Here is a 19998-nt window from a genome sequence, read left to right as displayed (position 1 = left end):
GTACCAGGCATCTTTTTATTAAACTTTGGTCCACAGAAAAGTACTGGGCTAAGTGCAAAGAAGAGAACTGGGGGGCGGGGAGAGACAAACACCAATGCCCTGGACTGCATTTTTAAGGAGACAGGGTGTTCTTTTCTGTAGCCACGGGAAGCATTTGTACAGATGTGTGGAGGCGGTGGCTGGCAGAGCCTATAACAAGAACAAGGGATGTGAAGAAAGTCGAGTGATCACATGGGGGAAATGTTGGGCCAGAACATGCAGAGCAAGGAATAATGAAAAGTTTCATACAGGCCAAACTCTGCAGGCAGAAAGAAACATATAAGCCAACTCACCTCACACAACCTGTGTTTACCACAGAATGCCCCCCAGGATGGGTGACTACACAGAGACTTCTAGAACACCTTTGCCCAACCTGATGTTTTGGACCACAACCCAGGATTCCTGACTATTAGCTGTGTGGTCTGGGGTTGATGGAAACTGAAGTCCAAACATCTGAAGGGCACTGGGTTGAGGAAGGCTACTCTACCATCATACTGCTTGAGCTAAAGCTTTTCAGAGTTTCTTTTTTACTGTCTAACACTTTCAAATGCAATTCAGTGGCAAAGCAGAGAAAAACCCAGGGTTTCCTCAAGCCTCTCCTTTTGACGTGTTGCTAACTCCTTCAGAAGCTCTGGCTTTGTCTTTGTATCCTGCCATCAAGTCATCTTTGACTGCCAGTGACCTCATGAGTGAAGGCCCTCCAAAATCATAGAAACAGAGAGACAGAGAAGCAGAGGGAGGCAGAAGGGGTCTCCTGGGCCATCTAGTCTGACCCTGGCTCCAGCCAATTCCGCTCATGACATGCCCACCATGTGCATGTCCAGCTTCTCCTTGAACACCCTCACCGATGGGGCTTCAACCACCTCCCATGGAAGCCCATTCCATGTCCTAGGGCAGTGGTGGCGAACCTATGGCATGCATGCCACAGCAAGGACACAGAGCCCTCTCTGTCAGCACATGAGCCAAGTCACCCCAGCATCGCCCCAGCACCTGAGCATCAGATCACAGCACACATAGGGCCCATGTGCATGTCCTCTTCTTGACAGCCCTTTCAACTCATGTAAACTCAAGGCTGTGGCTTTCTTTATTGAGTGGAGCCATCTCGTATTTGGTCTTCCCACTCTTACTCTGCTCTCAGTTTTCCCGAATTGCAGTCTGGGGGTGCTCTCAAATGGATAACCTCAGACTACCCATAAAAGGGCATTGCAGAGCTGTTCCATCTTTTTTAACTGATCCTCTGTAATAAGTGAAGAAGATGGAGCCAGTGGTAAGAAAAACGGGAAGGTTACAAATCAAAGATGGTGACATCTGCAGATCCAGTAAAAAAAATTCACCTGAGGCAGGGTAATAGCATGACGAAAGGGGCCTTATCCACAAGTACACTGGCTTATCCAAGTATTTTTGTCCAGCATGATGATGGATGACAACAGTCCTACTGAGAACAGTGAACTGGCTTCTGCCCAAGTATTCTGAAGAGGTTATGACCAGGCATACTTTGCCCCATAATCATGATTCGTGCTTCTAACCCTTTGTGCCAAACTTAAAGTGTCATTTTAAGGTTCCATTTAGATGCCTGGAAGCACTTCCTGACAGTTAGGACCCCGAGGGTGTGGAATGGGCTTCCACGAGAGGTCGTTGAGTCCCCATTGGTGGGGGGGTTCAAAGATAGGCTGGACACGCACATGGTGGGCATGTTGTGAGTGGAGCCGGCTGGAGCTGGGGGTCAGACTAGATGGCCCAAGAGGCCTCTTCTGACTCGCTCTGTTTCTATGTGGACCCCTTGAGGAAATGTGGTCTTTTTGCCACAACTGGTGTTTCCGATGTAAAGGAATAAGACATTTCTATGAGCAGCTTGTAAAATTAGAATCAAAAGTGTATGAGCTAGCCTTTTTGGTCCAGCTCTCAGGCTTTTCTCAGGAGTTTTGCTAGCTGAGGCATAAAATCCAAAATGAAGCCTCCCATACTAATTAACACTAGGTACCTTCCTTCCTGCAAAAGCCTTACTGAATCATTATTTCATATGTTGAAAAGGTGGATTGCCCTAGTATTATCCATGTTTTTATTTATTAAGCTTATATGTTTTTATTTATTAAAACCATGGGAGGCTTGGTTGGTGGCAACAAGCAGAAGGGCCTTTTCAGTGGTGGTCCCTCTGTTGTAGAATGAGCTTCCCACTGAGGCCTGCCTGCAACTTACCTTATTATTTTTCAATGCCAAGTCAAAACTTGACTTGGTTTTTACTTAGTTGGGGCTTTTAAAGGTTTTTAATGCAGGTCAGTCAGGTTTTATGTTTAAATTATCAGAATTTTATATTTAAATTGGGTTTTAAATGTGGTGTTTTAACTGTTGTTTTAATTTTTGCAGGGTATAATAAGTTTCCCCTTAACGTTTTTATATTGTGGTGCATTTCAGACAATGTTTTAATAGATTGTTATATACTGCCCAGAGATTTTTGGCTGTTGAGTGGTATAGAAATTAAATAAAGAAATAATATTTATATCCCCCCTATTCCTACTGATTTGGGCTCCAGATGGCTCTATACCAGCTTTCTCCATCTTCATTCCCTCCATATGTGTTGAACTACAGCTTCCATCATCCCCCAGCCTATAGCCTAGGCCAGTGGTGGCAAACCTATGGCATGTGTGCCACAGCGGGCATGCAGAGCCCTCTCTGTTGGCACGTGAGCCGAGTCGCTCCAGCAGCTGAGCATCAGATAACAGTGCACACAGGGGCTATGCGCATGCTCAGAAAGGAGTAGTGGCACCAAGCGATGATGTCACAAGCTGTGACTTGTCTGAGCTTTCGCATGGCTGGTCAGTGCGCTGCCAAGGAGAGAGAGAGAGAGAGAGAGAGAGAGAGAGAGAGAGAGAGATGCATGTGTGTGTGCTTGGACTGGCTATGAGTTTTAATACATTCGTTTTTATTAACACAAGATTTTAGCTTTGAGTTTTCTTATGTATGAGGTTTTTTTCCTAAACTAAAACTTCAGTATTCAGGTTTTGTTGCAGTGTTGGCACTTTGCAATAAATAAGTGGGTTTTGGGTTGCAGTTTGGGCATTCAGTCTCTAAAAGGTTCACCATCACTGGCCTAGGCTTTGGGGGGCAATGCATCCAATAAAAACAAAACACTTAGATCTATAAAATCAAGAAGGCCAAAATTACATGCACAACAAAGTACAGCCATAAAAGCAGATTCCCCCACAGTGACAAGGCAGTAAATAAAACAATCAGAGGGTAAAAGAGCTCCAAGCACAACATTAGAGCATAAAATGCAAAATTTAGGTAGGAGTTCTCTATAGTGCAGCTCCTCAGCTGCATTCATTTCAATGGGACTTACAAAAGAGAACTTGCGAGTGTGGGGATCTATGTTTTGTTTAAAGAATGATGTGGCTAGATGGAGTCACTGAAGCAGTTGGCATGAACTTAAGTGGACTCTGGGGGATGGTGGAGGACAGGAAGGCCTGGAGGAGTGTTGTCCATGGGGTCACGATGGGTTGGACACGACTTCGCGACTAACAACAACAACAACAACAACAAATCATGCTAATACCTTACCCTCTAATTTTGTTTCTTGTTCCTTTCCTACTGTCTCCCTAACTTCCTCAGTGTGTCCCGGTTGTTCTCCGATGGCAAGCGTTTGCTGTTATATAGCCAGAAAGATACCACTATCAAGGATGCACGAAAAGTCATGGCAAAACTGCAGAAAGCTGGGAAGTCCATTTCAGGTAAACATACAAAGGGTGAACCATGGATTTTGCAGAGGGTTGTATTATTGTGTCAATAATTCAGAAAAGGTTTATAGTTGAGTCTGTGATGCTTAAGCTTGAGACAGCCAGCTCATGAGCTCTGTGACTAATCGGTTCTCCATTATGATGTATTGCCAAATGTTAAACCAGCCGCAATAAATTTTGTCCACAGTTTCATTTGAATGGAGAGAAAATGTATTTACATGGACTCCCCCACTGCAACAAAGAGTTTATTTTTCACTTGCCTCCCCACTATCCCTTTGCTGGATTGCTGTGGTTATTTGAAGGAAAGGCAGTTTTCATATTCAGAGTACAGCTGAACCACAAACTGGAAATTAAATAAGACTGTAGCCTCACACAGGCATACTTGAAAAGTCAGAATGAATTAGTTCAGAGAAAGCGACATTGCCCTTCACCCTGAGAGGCCTTGCCTCCTCCAGATTGTCCGAAGTCACTGCTTATGGTTCCTCTGAAGAGGAAAAAAGATCCTTGAGAGGAGGAGGAAAAGGAGCCCAATGTACCTGGTTGCAAGAGTTTCTCCAATGACTGCTTGAGCCAGTGACTCAGGAAGTAGCCAGGCATGCACTTGAGGGGGATATAGAGCCCCTGGGCCAGGATGACAGAAAATACGTTTAAAGCATCCATCCTAATGTGAAATACACGACTGTTTCTCTTTCAGAAAGCTCTCCTGCCTGTCTCAGCAAGGCTTGAGCAGGGGCCTAAATAGGCTCGGAACCCAGAGTTTGCCCACTCCTGCCATTGAGCAGACTGCCTGTGACAGAGTCTGTGTGTCAAAACAATAAAAAAAAGTTGCCCTCTGTACCACCATCTTGGCAGCAGTGTGCCCCTTTCCCTGTCTCCCTGGCCCACGAGAGAGATGCTAGCTTAGTTCAAGTGGGAGGGCCAAACCTGACACGATGACAGTAGCCCTGTTTTTTATCTGTGTTTCTGCCCATTTAACACACACTGGCCTGGTTCACACAGTTAGGGAGAGAGACCTCAGTAGCTTCTTTCTCCGGCCCCACACAAGCTGGTTGTGTGCTGTGCAATTTGCTTAGTGAGCCTTGCAGGGTGTTGGCTTCCCATGTCACCTGAATCAGGCAAGGTGCATGGTGGGGGTGGCTTTGAAACCACTCCAAAGCCCATGGCTTGTTGCAGGGTTCTGGGGTGATTTTGAAGCCACCCCCGGTCATATACCTCACTGGGTTTGGATCACATGGGAAGCTGTGAGCCATGAGAGTAATTGGGCAAATGGTGCAACATGAAACCTTTGTGGGGGCGGGGGGGGGGGAGTAATTGGCCACCATGGTGTCTTCTCATCACCATGCAAACCCAGCCACAGTGCGTGTATAAAATGTGTGCCTTATTTTAACATAAATGGGGTTGTGTGGATAAGGAGAGTTTTACTTCACTGCGTGCTTTGTCACTTCTGGAACTTTTTCTTCTCACAGCCATTTCTTTGGCATAAGAGCTGGGCTGGGAGAGAAAGTGGCAGTAGCAAAGTGCAGTGAAGTAAGATGGGAGAGGCAGGAGGGCTCCCATCTTATGAGCCGCATACAAATTATATCCCAGCCCTTGCTTTCTGTGCAAAGGCACCTGAACAATAAGCTTGGCTGCCCTCTTACATCTAGGGTTTTTTTTTCCTTAGTTGCCTGGAGGTTCCTCCTCCCCACTTCTCTCTTCTCCAGTATAAGAATTTGGTACTACTTCACCAAGTTTCTGTCCAGCTTTTAAAGGGAGCACAGTTTCTTTGTAATGCAAAATCACAATCCTCAGAGAGCTGAAAGGAAATTCATTTGAGAATCTGCCAGGGCTTTATTGTATTGCATTCATATCTGGAATATTTTGCTTGGCCCGATTGTTAAGGGTTTTATAAGGACTAGTGGTGAAGTTGAATACATCTGTCTTATTTGTTTGTCAAACCAACTTTAAGGGACAATCCTATATACACATTCCTGGGTCTAAGTCTTATTAAAGGCAATAACTGGGTTCAGACACTAGGTTAACCCACACTCCGGGGTTGTTATTGAACTGTAGACTGTTGCTAAAATTTGGGTTATCCTGTTGCCTGAACCCAGCTTCCATAAGAAGCTATGGCTTGTTAACACACAACCCACAAAGAGGGCCTATGGTTTACTGCTGAGCTGTGAACTGTCAGTTGTTTGCCATGGTTGTTGTCTCGGCTCAGACAACACAATAACCCATATTTGAGCAACAACCCACTCTCAACTCTTGACATGGGGAGCTTGTCTGAACCCAGTCTTACCTCTGAACAGATAAGCATAGGATTGTGCTATTAGTTATTTTTTCAGGGTGCTTAACACTGATTGTAGATGACGGAATGAGTTGTCAGATCAAAGCACAAACATTTTGTGGTGCAAACTGACAAAAGTACACACATGCACACCTTTTTATCAAGTTTGGAACTGAGGAAAATGCAGACTGGTACCTGGTAATGGTGGCACATGCACTGGTTAGCATTTACATCTTAATTGGACTACCTTAAAGTCCTCTACCTGGGGCTGCCCTTGAAATTCGCTTGGAACTGTGCTGCCATTAAAATGGTGATGGGGCAAAGTGCTGCTATAGTGTCACTCTGCTGGCTGCCTTTGTCATTCTGACTGCAATTCAAGGTCCTGTTATTACCTTAAAAGTCCTAAACGGCTTGATACAAACTACCAGAAAGGTTGCCTACTCCCATGTCTTTTTAAGCTCCACTGTTGCGTCACTGTTGTATATGCCTTTGCTTTCTGACATAATGATCGGCAGCAGCCCCTGAGTGGGCTTTCTTGGTGGAGGGCTCCTGTCAGTGGAAGTTCCTGTCTAGAGAGGTTAGGTGGTCTTCCTCTTTTTCTGTGTTCCTTCCGTAGTAGACATTTCTCTTTAAATAAGCAATAGATTTCATTGTTGGTTAATTTAGACTTTGCATTTTTTGCATGTGTTAATTTGATTATTAGTTTGATGATTGGCAATTATTCTTTTATGTTGGTTTATTTTGTAAACTGCGGCAAGCAACTCACTTCTTTGGAGGGGAAAATGAGGTATAAAAATTCATGATAAAACTTCTCTGACTATTTGTTTTAAGACCTCTGGTTTTTAATGTGTTGAAATAAACCCTCTCTAAGCTGCTGAGGTATTACTTCTTTTTCTGTCCCTATTCTTATCCGCCTTCTAAGCCACCTTCTTTGTTCTTTCAAGAAAGGCAGGGCAGCTTGCATGTTCTTCCTTCTCTCCATTTTGTCCTCACAACAACCCCTTGAGCTTGGTTAGGCTGAGAGTCCGTGACCCAAAATCACCTAGTGAGTTTCATGGCTGAGTTGGGACTAGCACATACGTTTCCTGAGTCCCAGTCCATACTCTTAACTGCTACACTGGCTCTCAGTATATAATGGAATGTATATGAATTTTACAACTGCTTGGGGAACAACTATTGGCACACAAGGCCTTGGGAGCAATAGTCCTGTGTGCTTTTGGCGAGATCAGGAAGCTGTTCAGCTGAGAAGGATGTAAACAGCATCATTGACTTGTTAATGAACAGTAAGATTTGTATTAGGGTTTTGCACGTACAAGGGACATACACGGTATCTGGTATCTGAAGCAGAAAAGAGAAGTCAGTGGGATGCTTAGGATACATTCTGTTATCCCTGCCTGAAAACTGGGATAATATTGAACTTTACTTTGAGCACTGGTGGCATGTGACTGGCACATGTGCGATTATCTGGTGTGTGTGTGTGTGTGTGTGTGTGTGTGCGTGAGAGAGAGAGAGAGAGAGAGAGAGAGAGAGAGAGAGAGAGAGAGAGAGAAGGGAACATGTGACAGTTAAGGTAGAAAGGATATATGTGATGTATCAGTGAATCTTCCTGTATTTCCTCTCATCCTCCATTAGAATTGGGTTTTCCAAAAGTTTTCAACAGATAGAAAGGGTCACGTGCCACTTTTCCAAGTGCTCCAAGTGTTCAATGTTTACAACAGCTCTGTATGGCAGGCACTGTTCTTACCTCCGTATTGACAATTTGGGGAGGCAAAGGGAGGGAAGGAGACTGAGAAAACAGTGGGTTGGCTAAGGCTGTATTGTGAGCCAGTGGCTCTGGTAAGCCAGGAACTCTTTTCAGCATTCACTTTTAAGTACTACCACTGAAGAAAGGAATAACAGCAGTCACTCTCATAGCAAATCCCAAGCAAAATTTCTGAAGTAATGCAAATTAGCAAATTGATAAGGAAAACAAGGGCAGAGGCAAGCACGAATTTCCTTAATAATGTAATGAGTATAATGCAATCAAATGTGTGGATACTTAAAACAGAAGAAAGAACATATTTTGCTGTACTTTGGAAAGTCTGTGGCAGACTCAGTATTGTTTGTGCAGCCTGTAGTGAACAAAAGCATAGTTGTCCTTTATGTTGCACTTACTTACCCAGTCTCCAGGGAAATTAGTCAGAAGCTGTTGTAGCAATGACCTATTGCTTCAGGGCTCCATCTCAGGGAAGGCGAAAAGAACACAAATGCAGTAATGAAAAGGATCTTTCAGGAAGAGATGACCGTTACTTAAACAGCCAGGAGGGAGATACCCTTAAAAGCTTTCTCTGTTTCCTGAATGGAGGAAATTTTAGGGTATCTCTTTTACCCAGTGAGTTTGCTTGGAATGTTTACAGGTTTTTGTAATACCTTTTTATTTGCAAATATGTGAATTGAGCTCAAAAAGGGATTAGTCAGTCCTCTCTCAGATAGGCAGCACTAATCTTGAATCAGTGCTGGCTGCTAAGAGTGTCAGCACACACAGGGCTGTCAAACAGAGGGTGCGAACTCTTGCTGGGCCAGAATGCTTCCCCGGCTTCCCCTAAAATTTCCCCTCTCATACAATAACTGCATGGTGAAAGGACTCATCAAGATGGCTCTGAAAGATATGCCCCCAAGGAGAGTCCAGAAATGCAATTGGGATGTTGATCCATATTAACAAACCAGTTCCAGCAGTTTTCATTTCCTCTAGGAATAGGTCTCTTGTAAAACTGAATTGAGTGTTCAAAAGCAACTGTTCCAGTGCTTTGTATTGCAACAGAGAACAGTACATTGTTCTGTTCTCATTTCCCAATTCATTTCCCAGCAGCAAAGGTGAGGATTGCAACTGAGCTCAGAGGAAACAGAAATCTTGGGCATGGCAGATGTCCCTTCTACTCAGGAAGTGCAAGCGCTACGCCCCTGTGAGCTCCAGCTGCATTGCACTGCAGGATAACAGCTTGTGATACTCTGCCTCCTTTTAGTGGATCAGAAAAGGTTGCTGCTAGCTAAAGATGGATGAGTTTATTTTCTTTCTTTTTTAACTAGAGGAAACTGTCTCTGCCACAACCCCTTGGCTGCACTTCCTGGACCACCTTGGGGTGACATGATACTGTGAGAGGTGTAGGCTGCTATTTTGGTTGTTTTAAAAGCAAGATAAAGCACTAAGCCACTTTATAAGGATGGGGGATGCTTTCTGCCCCTTTAACCCCTGCCTTCCTTGTCCCTATTTTCAGCTATTTTCAGTATTTTATATTGCTGTTTATGTATTTTAATTTATTTATTTGTAAGGCGCCCGGAGGCTTCGGCGAATGGGGCGGCCTAGAAATTTTCTAAATAAAATAAATAAATAAAAGCTGTTTAATTTTTGTTATTGGTTTTCAGAACCAGCCTGGTTCAGCTGTAAAACTATATGAAGTGCAGCTTTTGAGCCCATGGCAAGATAAAATGTCTAGGATGGGCATACTAACAGCTCTATCAGTGCAGTGCAACAATGTGGTGACAGCAGTTGCACTCGGAGTTCATTCCACCCCCAGAGAAATATTGCTAGTTTTATTCCCTGAGGAGTCCTCAGATGTTTTGCCAGACCAACAATCTCCACAATTGTCTAACATTTTTTTCTTCAGGTGTTCTGGTTCAAGGTAGTGCAACGCATCCTTTCCAAATTGTTTTGATTTCACTGCTGTATTTCATCCATGCAGGAATTTCCCAGTTGCCTAACAGTGGCATTACAAAAAGTCATGAGTAGAAATGTTGACTGCAGATGTGTGGGGTTGAGGGAATTTGTGTACTTTGTTGATCCTTTCTTACGGAGAGAGGTTAAAGGACCTTTGCCTCTTGAGCATAGGAAGAAGGAAGTGGAAAGGAGATAGGACTGTGTTCTGCAAACAGACTTACACAGCAAAACTCAGGCATGCCTATGTGCTTAAGGGCACCATCAAGTGGGCCTGCCTGCCTGCCTGCCGATTACAGGCATCCAATGGAAGGTGGGAGGTGTGTGAAGCTTAGACATGTCTCCATGTTCCCTCATCCTGCAAAACTTCAGATGATCAACACCAGCTGTCTGAATGTTGTTCCCTTACTTCCAAGGTGAAGAGGTTGAGGCACTGCCAGGATTCCTAGGAGCATGGCAGTGCCTTGCTCTTTGCCTCCTTGCCCTCTCCTTGCCATTTCTTCGCCCCCCCCCCACCGACCTCAGAAGGCATTGCTGAGCCAGAGGTGGGTTGAAAGCCCATCTCATGCCCCTACAGTCAGGAGGCCATAGGCTTGTGCCCAATGACATCTGTACTTCAGTGTGGATATTAGGAAGCAGAATTGCACCCCTGGGAAATAAAGCTGGAGGGAGGTAGTGAAGCTTTTTAATTCACTACAATGTAGCCATAAGAACACATGCATATGTTTTGGAAATTATTATAAACACAAAATCGGGAGAGGATTTCTAGTGAGATAAATGTTTGGCAAAAGCCATGGAGGATAGGTGTCCCCTGTGTATGTCGCAGCAATATGCTTAATTAGGATTGATGAAATGGCCTTTCTCAGCAGCTGCACCGAGGCCCTGGAGCTCTCTCCTGAGGGAGAGAGGCCTCACTTACTAGTTACTGATGTTGTGGAGGCTGATGGAAGTCCCTCTTTTTCAGGAAGGCATTCGATATATAATTTTTCACATGCTCTTTCAATCCATGTGTTTTACTAACATCTATAAATATTTGACTATTACCCACTGCGGTTGTGTGGTGACATGCACTGCAGTCTCCACCAACGTGGATCCCTCCAGTTGTGGACTTCAGGTCCCATCTGCTTGAGCTAGCATGGCCAGTAGTTAGGGATGTGGGAACTGGAATCCAATACATCTGGAGAGTGCCAGGTTGCAAAAAGCTAGGAGAGTGGTTTAAATTGTAAAGATGTTTTTATAGTTTTTGTTGAGGTCCAAGGAGGAAAACTGGAGTATCCATGCATTTAAATAAAGAAGATTCAGAGCACTGTTCCAGTAGAACTTGATCAGTTGTTTAAGAAAAATTGTGTTGTTGATTTTAAAACTGGATATTATTTTCCTGAACAGGACAGGAAAGAACTACCTCCATCAAAATTAGGTAGGAGAAACACCCACATGTTGTAAAATAAGAGAGTCCATTGAACAGGGTGGTCTTTTACTGAGATAATGTAATTTTCTCAAATAATTACCTTTCAGTTATGTATTTCTGATGTATTTACATCATCCTTTAGTGCTTGGAAAATTGTTTGAAGGTGCTCTTGATCGGTGGAGAGGATTCCTGTGTGACTTCTTTGACTGGATCACCCTGGTTTATCCAGTGAAAATGGTCTTAATCTAGAACTAAAGCCCTATGGGTCATTCTTGTTTCCTACACCCAGTATGCTGCTATGCCGTGAATTAGGAGAGTATCTATTAAAATCAAGGAGAGCTTTGCAGGGGGAAAAATCAAATAAATCATTTCAATTTGATTGCCAGCAGAACTTGATGTTCCAAGCAATGCAGATATGTTTTCAGTACCCGTGCTGGCCACTGTTCCATGTGCCAAATTCACTTTGCCTCTAAGACATGACTTTGGAGCTTTATTTTTATTTGATTAATAAGCTGAGGACAGTGCTTGCCCTTTTCATCTAGCCATCCCTTGCAAGGTCAGGCAGCCAAGTGCTTGTTGTCTGTGACCGTATATTATCCTGTGTCTCCCTTTCACAGACTCAGTTTCTAGCATCGAGCTAGACATAAATCTGGTTGAGACGGTGTCAGGGAAATGTAGACTGATGTTGTTAACTTGCTGCCTTTGAAAGGTATGGCTTGGCTAAGATGTTGACAATGTGGCATAAAACAAATCTCTTCCAGCAGCAGTGAATAATATTCCACTGCTAATGGCAGGAGGATGTGCTTCTTTCTCTCTAAACACCTTGCTTGGGTGAGTCCTTCATCAGTGAGAAGCATTATGGCCAACGTGACCATGAACAGTGCCTGTGGTGCTTTCCAGTGCCCCCTCAGCCATAATGCCTCACTCAGTTAGGCATTCCTGCTTGATGGACTCTCTGGAGCACCCACCTACCCAGTGCCTTGGTATTTGGGAGGATCTTTCTTGGAGAGAAGTATTGGATCCAGCTGTTGTTTGCAGGTGGCCCTCCTGGTGGGAGGACTGTGATCCACCCTCTTCCTAATCCACTGCTTGAGGCCATCATCTTGTCCTGTCTCACAGGATGGCTTGTTCTGCCTCTAGTTGTTCTCACATCAGTGTGCAGTATTCAAGGCACCAGGCTGACTTGCACCCCTTCACTCATATGGCAGGCTATTTTTCTTAAAGCTGAAAGACCCAGACACATTATCAGCTTCCTCAGCTTTTGCAAGTCATGCTTCCACCCAGCATTTCGTTTATCTGCACTGAGCTCCGTTGACTCCGGTAACTCGAGGCCCCTTCACACAAATGTTTCAGCTCATAGTGGCTGCATTGCTGGCCATCTGCCCTCACCGTCATAGAGCCACAGTGCCAGGGCCTGAGACTGTCCAGGGCATGCTGACCTCTACCTCTCAGGTCAAAGCAGGCACTGCTTGGCTTTTGACACATGTTTAAGGGGGCTTCAGGGCTTGAGTCTGGGACTTAGTGTGTTGAGTTCAGAGTCCTCTTCAGACTGAGAAGTGAATGCATACAACTTAGGCCCACAGGATTCTCTGGCAGTATGAAGTCTCTGGTTTAGCTTAACTATTTGCAGAGGCTTTGCATGGGTTAAGAAAAGCCTGGCTTTCTGTCTTTGTCTGGCTACTAGTGCAAAAGTCAGCCGATTCCTCTTCAGACTCTAGCTCAGCTGTGGCCCCAGCTCTTGTCAGTGGCTCCAATGGCAGCAATTGTGCACCCCAAACACATTTCAGAGTTGGCTCTAGGTTTGACTGACTGTGCTCTCTGATTAGCTTGAAACAACTCTGCCAAATAGCCCTTCAGCTGTATATGATCAGGTTGCTGGAAGCAGGTTTTAAAATCAGTGTTTTTAGATCCTGTTATGAGCAGATTTCTTTCTCAAAATGTAAATGATGCTGTCACTGAACTCCGTCCCAAAACCTGCCAGTGCTGATGACGTGTATTACCAAATTCCTGTATACATATCCAACTTTGCTAGGAAGAAAAAATGAGTGGGCTGTGCCAGCAATTGTGGCAGAGAGAGAGAGAGAGAGAGAGAGAGAGAGAGAGAGAGAGAGAGAGAGAGCGAGCGCGAGCGCACACACGCAAGCAATTTGCATTGCCAGTTCTGAGAAGAAATGTATCGATGTGCTGGAAAGATAAAAGTAATGTATAATTATATCCATCTTTCTAAGCCTCCTGTTGTAGGAAAGCACAGAAAGGCCTCCATTCTGATCTCTTCACTATGATACATCTGTCAGCCAACACATTAAAGGGTACGGGTATGGATTTGGGTGAATTCCAAGGTAAATTAAGCAGATTTGGACAGATTCAGGGTTCATCGGAAGTGAAGCAGAGGTCCTGCAAAGTATTCCAGTGTGAATCTGGGTCCTCCTGAAACTTTGCAGTACATTCAGAGTGGCACAGATACACAGTGTGTCTCCACACCCCATTTGCAATAAATATGGAGTGACACAGAAACACAATGTGTCTCCAAATACCGTACATTTTCCTCCAAGCTTTCTATTTAAGGAAACCACTAGGGTGGGGAGAAGGGGCAGGAGAGAGTTTGGGCAGTGTAGATTTGTGACTGATATTTCTGTCTTCCAATCAAGAATAATGTTATCATTTTTTACTTCCAGCTGTAGTGCTTTGAGGTGGGATGCAGAAGGAGATGGCATCTTTCTTTTCAGTACATTGTGTAACTGTGTGTCTCACTAGCCTCAGTGGTCATGTTTTCCTGGAATGGCTTTATGTGAGAGCCAGCACTAACTGGGAGATGCCTTCAACCACTGCTGTTTGCTCATCAGGTAGCTGTTGGCACAAATTCCGCAACACATCTGGAGAGTAGCAGACTGGGGAAACTGATAGACACACATTATTCCTGCCTCTGATGTACACGAAGCAGGGATAACTCCTTCATTCTGCCCTTGCACGGCATCTGCCTCCATCCCATAGCTATACCTCTTCCAACCAAAGAACCTAAACAACAGCTGCCTTGTCTAACTTTGTAGATGTTTTCAGGTCTCTGACGTCAGAGTCAGCCTTGGAGGAGGCATTGCTGTGAGGGGGGAGGAACAAGGCTCTGCTGGGATACAGAGGCTTCAGCTTCTCACACTGTTAGTGTATGTGCCCGTAGGTAAGGGCATGTGTATAAAGGACACAAGGTCAGTGTAGTAATTCAGCTTGCTTCAGAAAGCTCTTGCAGAGCAGAACCATACGATGCAGAACATCATTCTGGAATGTTTAATGATGTGGCTGGGAGACACATAAGCAATAATCAGTGTAAGTAGAGATGTTTCAAGTACACAAGAATGGTCCTGTAGCTGTCTTCCTAGATTAAAACCTGGTGCTGTAAATCAATAGACATGCTTCAGTAGAGGAGCTTGACTATTGCCAAGAAGCTACTGTGGTCGGCAAATATCAATGTAGCGTTAAATGACGTGGTGGTTTATATCATGGCAATCAAGTCCCTAACCTAGATAAACGGCACAATTACAAAGTTCAATAGAGTGTGGGACTTTTTGACTGTATAACCGTGGCCATCTTGGCTTAGTATGGATGAGATACATTGGTAAATGGCACTGTAAGCCATTCTGCTGAAGTTGATCAATGGTGCACCCTCTTGAAGAATACTCTTTTCAAAATTTGGCTTCATATTCTTCCAGGTAGCAGTCTCTCTGCATCCAAGAACAAGGTGAGGAAAAATCTCACCTTATTATCTCATCTTGCTATGAATCTCACTTTCATATTCACTAACCCTGAATATGAAGCCTCATAGAAAATTTATGCATGTTATAAATCAACATGGAAATTAGTGCTTTGAATTTGGCTAGTAAGGGAGCAGTAAATCCTAGCACTCACATGCCTAGACTTTTGAAATATTTGTCCAGTTCTGTGGAGATGGAAAAGTTGGCCCAGTGCCTACTTCTGGACATCATGCTAAGCCATAGTTTAGCGTTACAAATAGGAGCCACCACTTCTCCTCTTCCAGCATGGCTATTCAGAGGACTTGGGAAGCTTTTATTTGGTTTGGTCATAACCACAGTGGGGTCCATTGCCTAACCTCAGCAAACTGTGGTTAGTCTTAACTGTAGCTAGCAGAAACAAGTCAACTTTAAATAACAGTTTATTTCCATTAAGTCTTATTTACGCTAATTATATTTAAGCTTAGCCTTGTTTAGCCATTTTTCATGACTGCATCAAGAAGGAAGGTGTGCATGAGGCGAAACTCTGTGCAGCTGATTTGCATCAAGTTAAACTATGGATTAGTGTGATAACTGAATGCGACTAGATTGTAGAATTCGGTTATAATCTAGATTTTGTTTAACTGGGGCTAGTCTCATTCTCTCTCTCTCTCTCTCTCTCTCTCTCTCTCTCTCTCTCTCTCTCTCTCTCTCTCTCTCTCTCTCTCTCTCTCTGTTTCTTCACTGGGAAAGATCAAAAGTTTAGCATTAATCCAGCTAGAGTGACTGGATAATGCCTAGGAAAGGGAGGCACCATCATGTGCTGTCTTTGGCAGTGGTGAGACCTGGCATCAGGTAGCCTGCTGAGGTTAATAGTTGTATATCATGACACAGCATTTGAAGGCTGTGTGCCATGCCAAATCATGCCCAGTCTTGTGGCTTTTAATTGAAGCTGTTGAATGAAGCCGATGTGACTCATCCCTGCGCAGCTTCTCTGCTTTTGCTGCCTGCCTACATGCTTGGTTTAGAGTTAGAGTACACATGCAAACACACTAATCTAATTTCTTGCCTTAATCACAGTAAATTGAGGATGTCATTTTTTTCTCCTCTCTTCCTGCATAGAGGTATAACAACAAGAAAGTCAAACACTGATTTCCTATGATGTCCAATTCACCTGGGGAAATATATGTATAAATTGGCATCTTTGTGTTTGTCAGCTGAATGTTTATGTCTTAGAACAGTTTTTTTTTAATATGTCTGGAAGAGATTTTTAAACGTTGTGACAAACACATAAATTCTTTCACTTGCATGACTACAGCCTCATTATTTATTAGATATCAACACTTCAGAGTAAATGTTATACTGCACATGGACATTGAGATCTAAAGATGCTTGGAATTCACCCATGAACATGCTAAGGACAGCCACAGCTCTTCACTTCCGCTCATCCAATTAAAATAAGGAGATAATACTTCTTATAGCCACTTACTCTACAGGGATGCAATTTTCTCTAATGATCATTTATTTGTTTACCCCAGTTTACTACAACTTATACTGCAGTTACATCACATGCACATATATGACATAGAGTCATAGCTTCAGTTAATGAGACAGACTTTGCTCTTGGAAACCATGGTGTATAATCTGGTGTCATGCAATGTTCAATTTAGCTGCTAGAGCAGGATGATCTTTTACCTCATCTTGAATTCCCCTTGCATTGGCAAAGATTGTATAGCAGTATCACTAGGATGCCTCTGAGACAGGGTGGATACAAATAAATTTTCAAAAATAATAAACTCTGGATTTTTAAAATTTAAATTGGATTTTTGGTTTGAATTGGATTTTTTTAATAAAATGCTTTTTGAGTAAAAATGTATCTAAAGATTGTGTCTTCTTTTAAAGATGCATTATACTGCAAAGGTTATTCATCATGAAATAAGGATTCGTGTAGTATGAGGGTGTGTATTCCTGCAACGTTTGCTTTTTTTGGTAAATGAATTCCATTAACTCATTCACAATGTCATGTTCTTCCAGAGGCTTTTGCAAGATTATTGGGCAGTTTTTCCAAATAGGAGATATTATCACAGATGCTTGGTTTTACGGTTATCAAAACTGTGGATTTGTGTCCGCAGAGATCACATACCTCTTCTTCACAGCAAAAATATTATAAAATAAACATACAGAGTTGAGAAAAAGACCTTAATTCCATCGTTCCTTTGCAAATCTATGTACACAGATTCAACCCTTTACCTCTTAGGTGTTAAGTTTCAAAAATTAAATAAACAGAAGATTGTTGGGAATGGAATAGATCTGCTAAGAAGGGAGGGGCAAACGGTACAAAGGAAAGTGAAACCTTTTGAGCAGAATACTCCGCAAGTCTTTGGATCTCTTTTTGTGTATAGCCTGAGGTTTATCATATTATTTTTCCCCTGGAGGAGAAAACCTATAATGGCAGCAGGCCATAAAAGAGACCCAGTTTGAATAAGGCAGGCATGCATGCAAATTATGAAGAAATTCATGTTTTAAATCTACTTTTACTAACTAGTGATTTAAATCAAATCCACCCTGTTCAGAGATCTTCTGCTTACAAGGGAGTAGAGCTCTGTTCAGGCATTCTGATTCTGTGCAGAGTAAACCACAAGGAGAGCTAGCCTTTTTCCATCTGTTACCACTTTCATTGCTCTGAACATGTGGAGGGTGAAGAGAGGAACCTCCTGCATTCGTTAGAGACTCTTCACACAACTCAGAATGCTGGCAAACCTGCATTCTGAACCACATGGAGAGCTTCCATGGAGACAGGAGGGTCTCCTCTCCAGAATTTGCTCTCTATGGGTAGTGAATGAGGAACATGAAAATAGACAACGGTTAGTGTTGGCCTGAGACATGGGAGACCTGGATTCTAGTCTTTGTCTGGCCATGAGTTGCTTTGTGTCAGTCACTGACTCTCAGCCTAACTTATCTCACATCCAGAAGCTTGGCAGTCAGAAAATCTGGGGTTGAAATCCTCTGCTGTTATAACTCATATTACAACTGTTACAACTTCGTAAATTCATTTGGGTGAATTTACGAAGTGACCCATAAAGTAAGAGGTATTCCAGGCAAACAACTGGCCAAAAATGTTATACTTCCCTTATCTCCTTGGCACCTTTTCCCTTTCCTGAATCAACTTGGCAGAACATTAGTTTTAGTCTAAAATTACTTTGAACTGAGAAAATCTTTGAAAACAATGATCTCAAAGGAAGCAGTGGAAGAATAATTTCTCAGTTTAGTAGAAAAAATGAAACAAAGTACAAATCTGAGCAGAAAGCTGGGAGAAGAATTTTGTCATTATTGATTACAAGGGGGGAAGGAAATTAGTGATGTTCTGTGCATCAGTATTATTCAGCTTCTAGATCAGGGAGTCTACTGAAGCATGGTAAAGCAAAAGGAAATGCCCCAGAATCAATGAACAGAACTGTAATAGGATGCAGAGAAGAATTCATGAGTAAATCCCTGTACACTTTCAGCTTATTGACTCCAATCATGGATCTCCCATGTAATGGATTTCCATTAGCTCTTAACTATTCATTTTGCAGCTCTCTAGATGAATGTTGAACATTGTGCTTTTGGATAATGCAAGAAAGTCAAGTCATGCCAGCAAGAGAAACCAGTTTTGCTTTTGTTTCTCTGTAGACACTGCCCTGCCCCATAGGGAAAGCTGGATTTGTTTGGCTAAAAAAGTGCAGGGCACAGGGAAGTCATGGAAGCAAACTGTGTTTATGACAGATATAACACATGTGTCATAGGTCGGGCTGTCATTTTTTAAATAACCTTTATACAAAGGTAAACACTGATTGCAAAATGTAACTGCATCCAATGCTTTCATTTACTGCCGTACAAACTCATGCCCCTAGTGTGCATGGCTGACTTGTTTTATGAACTTGCCAGTTTTAAGGGGAAGTCTTTAGATTGAACCTTATCGGCAGCGTAGAGGCTGACAGTTTTACCATCTCTGGGATTACCTTGCAGACTTTGGCAGACTTTTGAAGTTATTTAGATTGAGGTATTATCAATTGACTTCAAAACAATGGAGACTGATAGATTTAAATTCAAGCTACTTTTCTTTCCCGGTGCTATTCTGGAGTGCTTTGCCACAATGATGGCTATTGGCTTTAAACTTTCTACAACTTTCCTTTGAGTTCTCATATTACACCAACTGTACCATGGAATTAAATGCTCATTCAAGTGTAGACTCTGACCTAAAACTGATTTCTAACTAAACATATCGTGATACTGAACACTGTTCTTTGGGAGAACAATTTGAATCATAACCTTTTGTGGTTATGTATGACAATTCCATGACACAGATAGGAAGTGGATGCTGAGACAAGGGCGTAATTCAAGATCAAGTGGATGGGTCTCTTCTGGAATCCAAATGGCTCTCTTTATTCTCCACCCCTACAAGTTCTGCCAGTAAGCTAAAGACAGTGTTGATTAGCCGCAACTCCTCACAGTAGCCATTGTTTATTTCCCGGTTTCTTCTAGCAGTCCTTAGTATTTATGGGGGGAGGGTGTGTTTTAACATTTGGAACTATGAGAAAGATACTTTTCTCAACAGCATTGTTCATACTAGGTTTTTTTGTGGGACTTTCTTTGGATGGATTTTTTTTTGTTTTTGGAGGCATTCTGTCTGGACAATATTATTGAATGCTTCTTTCCATTTAAGAGGTTTTGCAACTTACTGGCAGGGATGGTAATCACAGTTTTTACAAAGAATCATGTTGATAAGGCAACTTCCACTTATTTGCACCTCCAGATGTTCTAGACTACAACCCCAAGCATGTTATGACCATTGGCCATACTGACTGGGGTTGATGGGAGTTGAGGCAAGAAAAATATGAAGGGTATCAAGTTGGAGAAAACTGCTGGAAGGACACAATCCACTTATACAAAAATGATCTTTATGGCCCAAGCTCAGTTTGTAACTTTCAATTGTTTTCCATTGCACTTTTAAGATTTTCTAAAGATGCATGCATTAAGACCTGTGCTAGGAATCTGCTTACCTTCAACTTTCTGCCACATCTCCACTGGTTCAGGCTAGCTCTATGGGTGGAGGCAATCAGTGGTTGGTTCTCTGTCTGAAATCCAGCTTGTCCTTTCCC

General features: G+C 42.9%; 1 protein-coding gene across 2 annotated transcripts in view; it reads left to right on the top strand.

Moving 5' to 3' along the window:
* ABCA1 (ATP binding cassette subfamily A member 1) overlaps positions 1 to 19998 on the top strand; it is a 119218-nt gene that overhangs the window by 32866 nt on the left and 66354 nt on the right. For both annotated transcript variants that reach the window (XM_044443848.1, XM_044443849.1), the window contains one exon: positions 3646 to 3764. In XM_044443848.1, the coding sequence (XP_044299783.1) occupies positions 3646 to 3764 (119 nt within the window). The remainder of the gene's footprint in view (positions 1 to 3645; positions 3765 to 19998) is intronic.

This window comes from Varanus komodoensis, unplaced genomic scaffold (genome assembly GCF_004798865.1).
Source record: "Varanus komodoensis strain SLA01 unplaced genomic scaffold, ASM479886v1 scaffold43, whole genome shotgun sequence".
Classification (NCBI taxonomy): Eukaryota; Metazoa; Chordata; class Lepidosauria; order Squamata; family Varanidae; genus Varanus; species Varanus komodoensis.
Note: the sequence above shows the minus strand (reverse complement) of the source record. Positions and strands in the feature narration are given on the sequence as shown.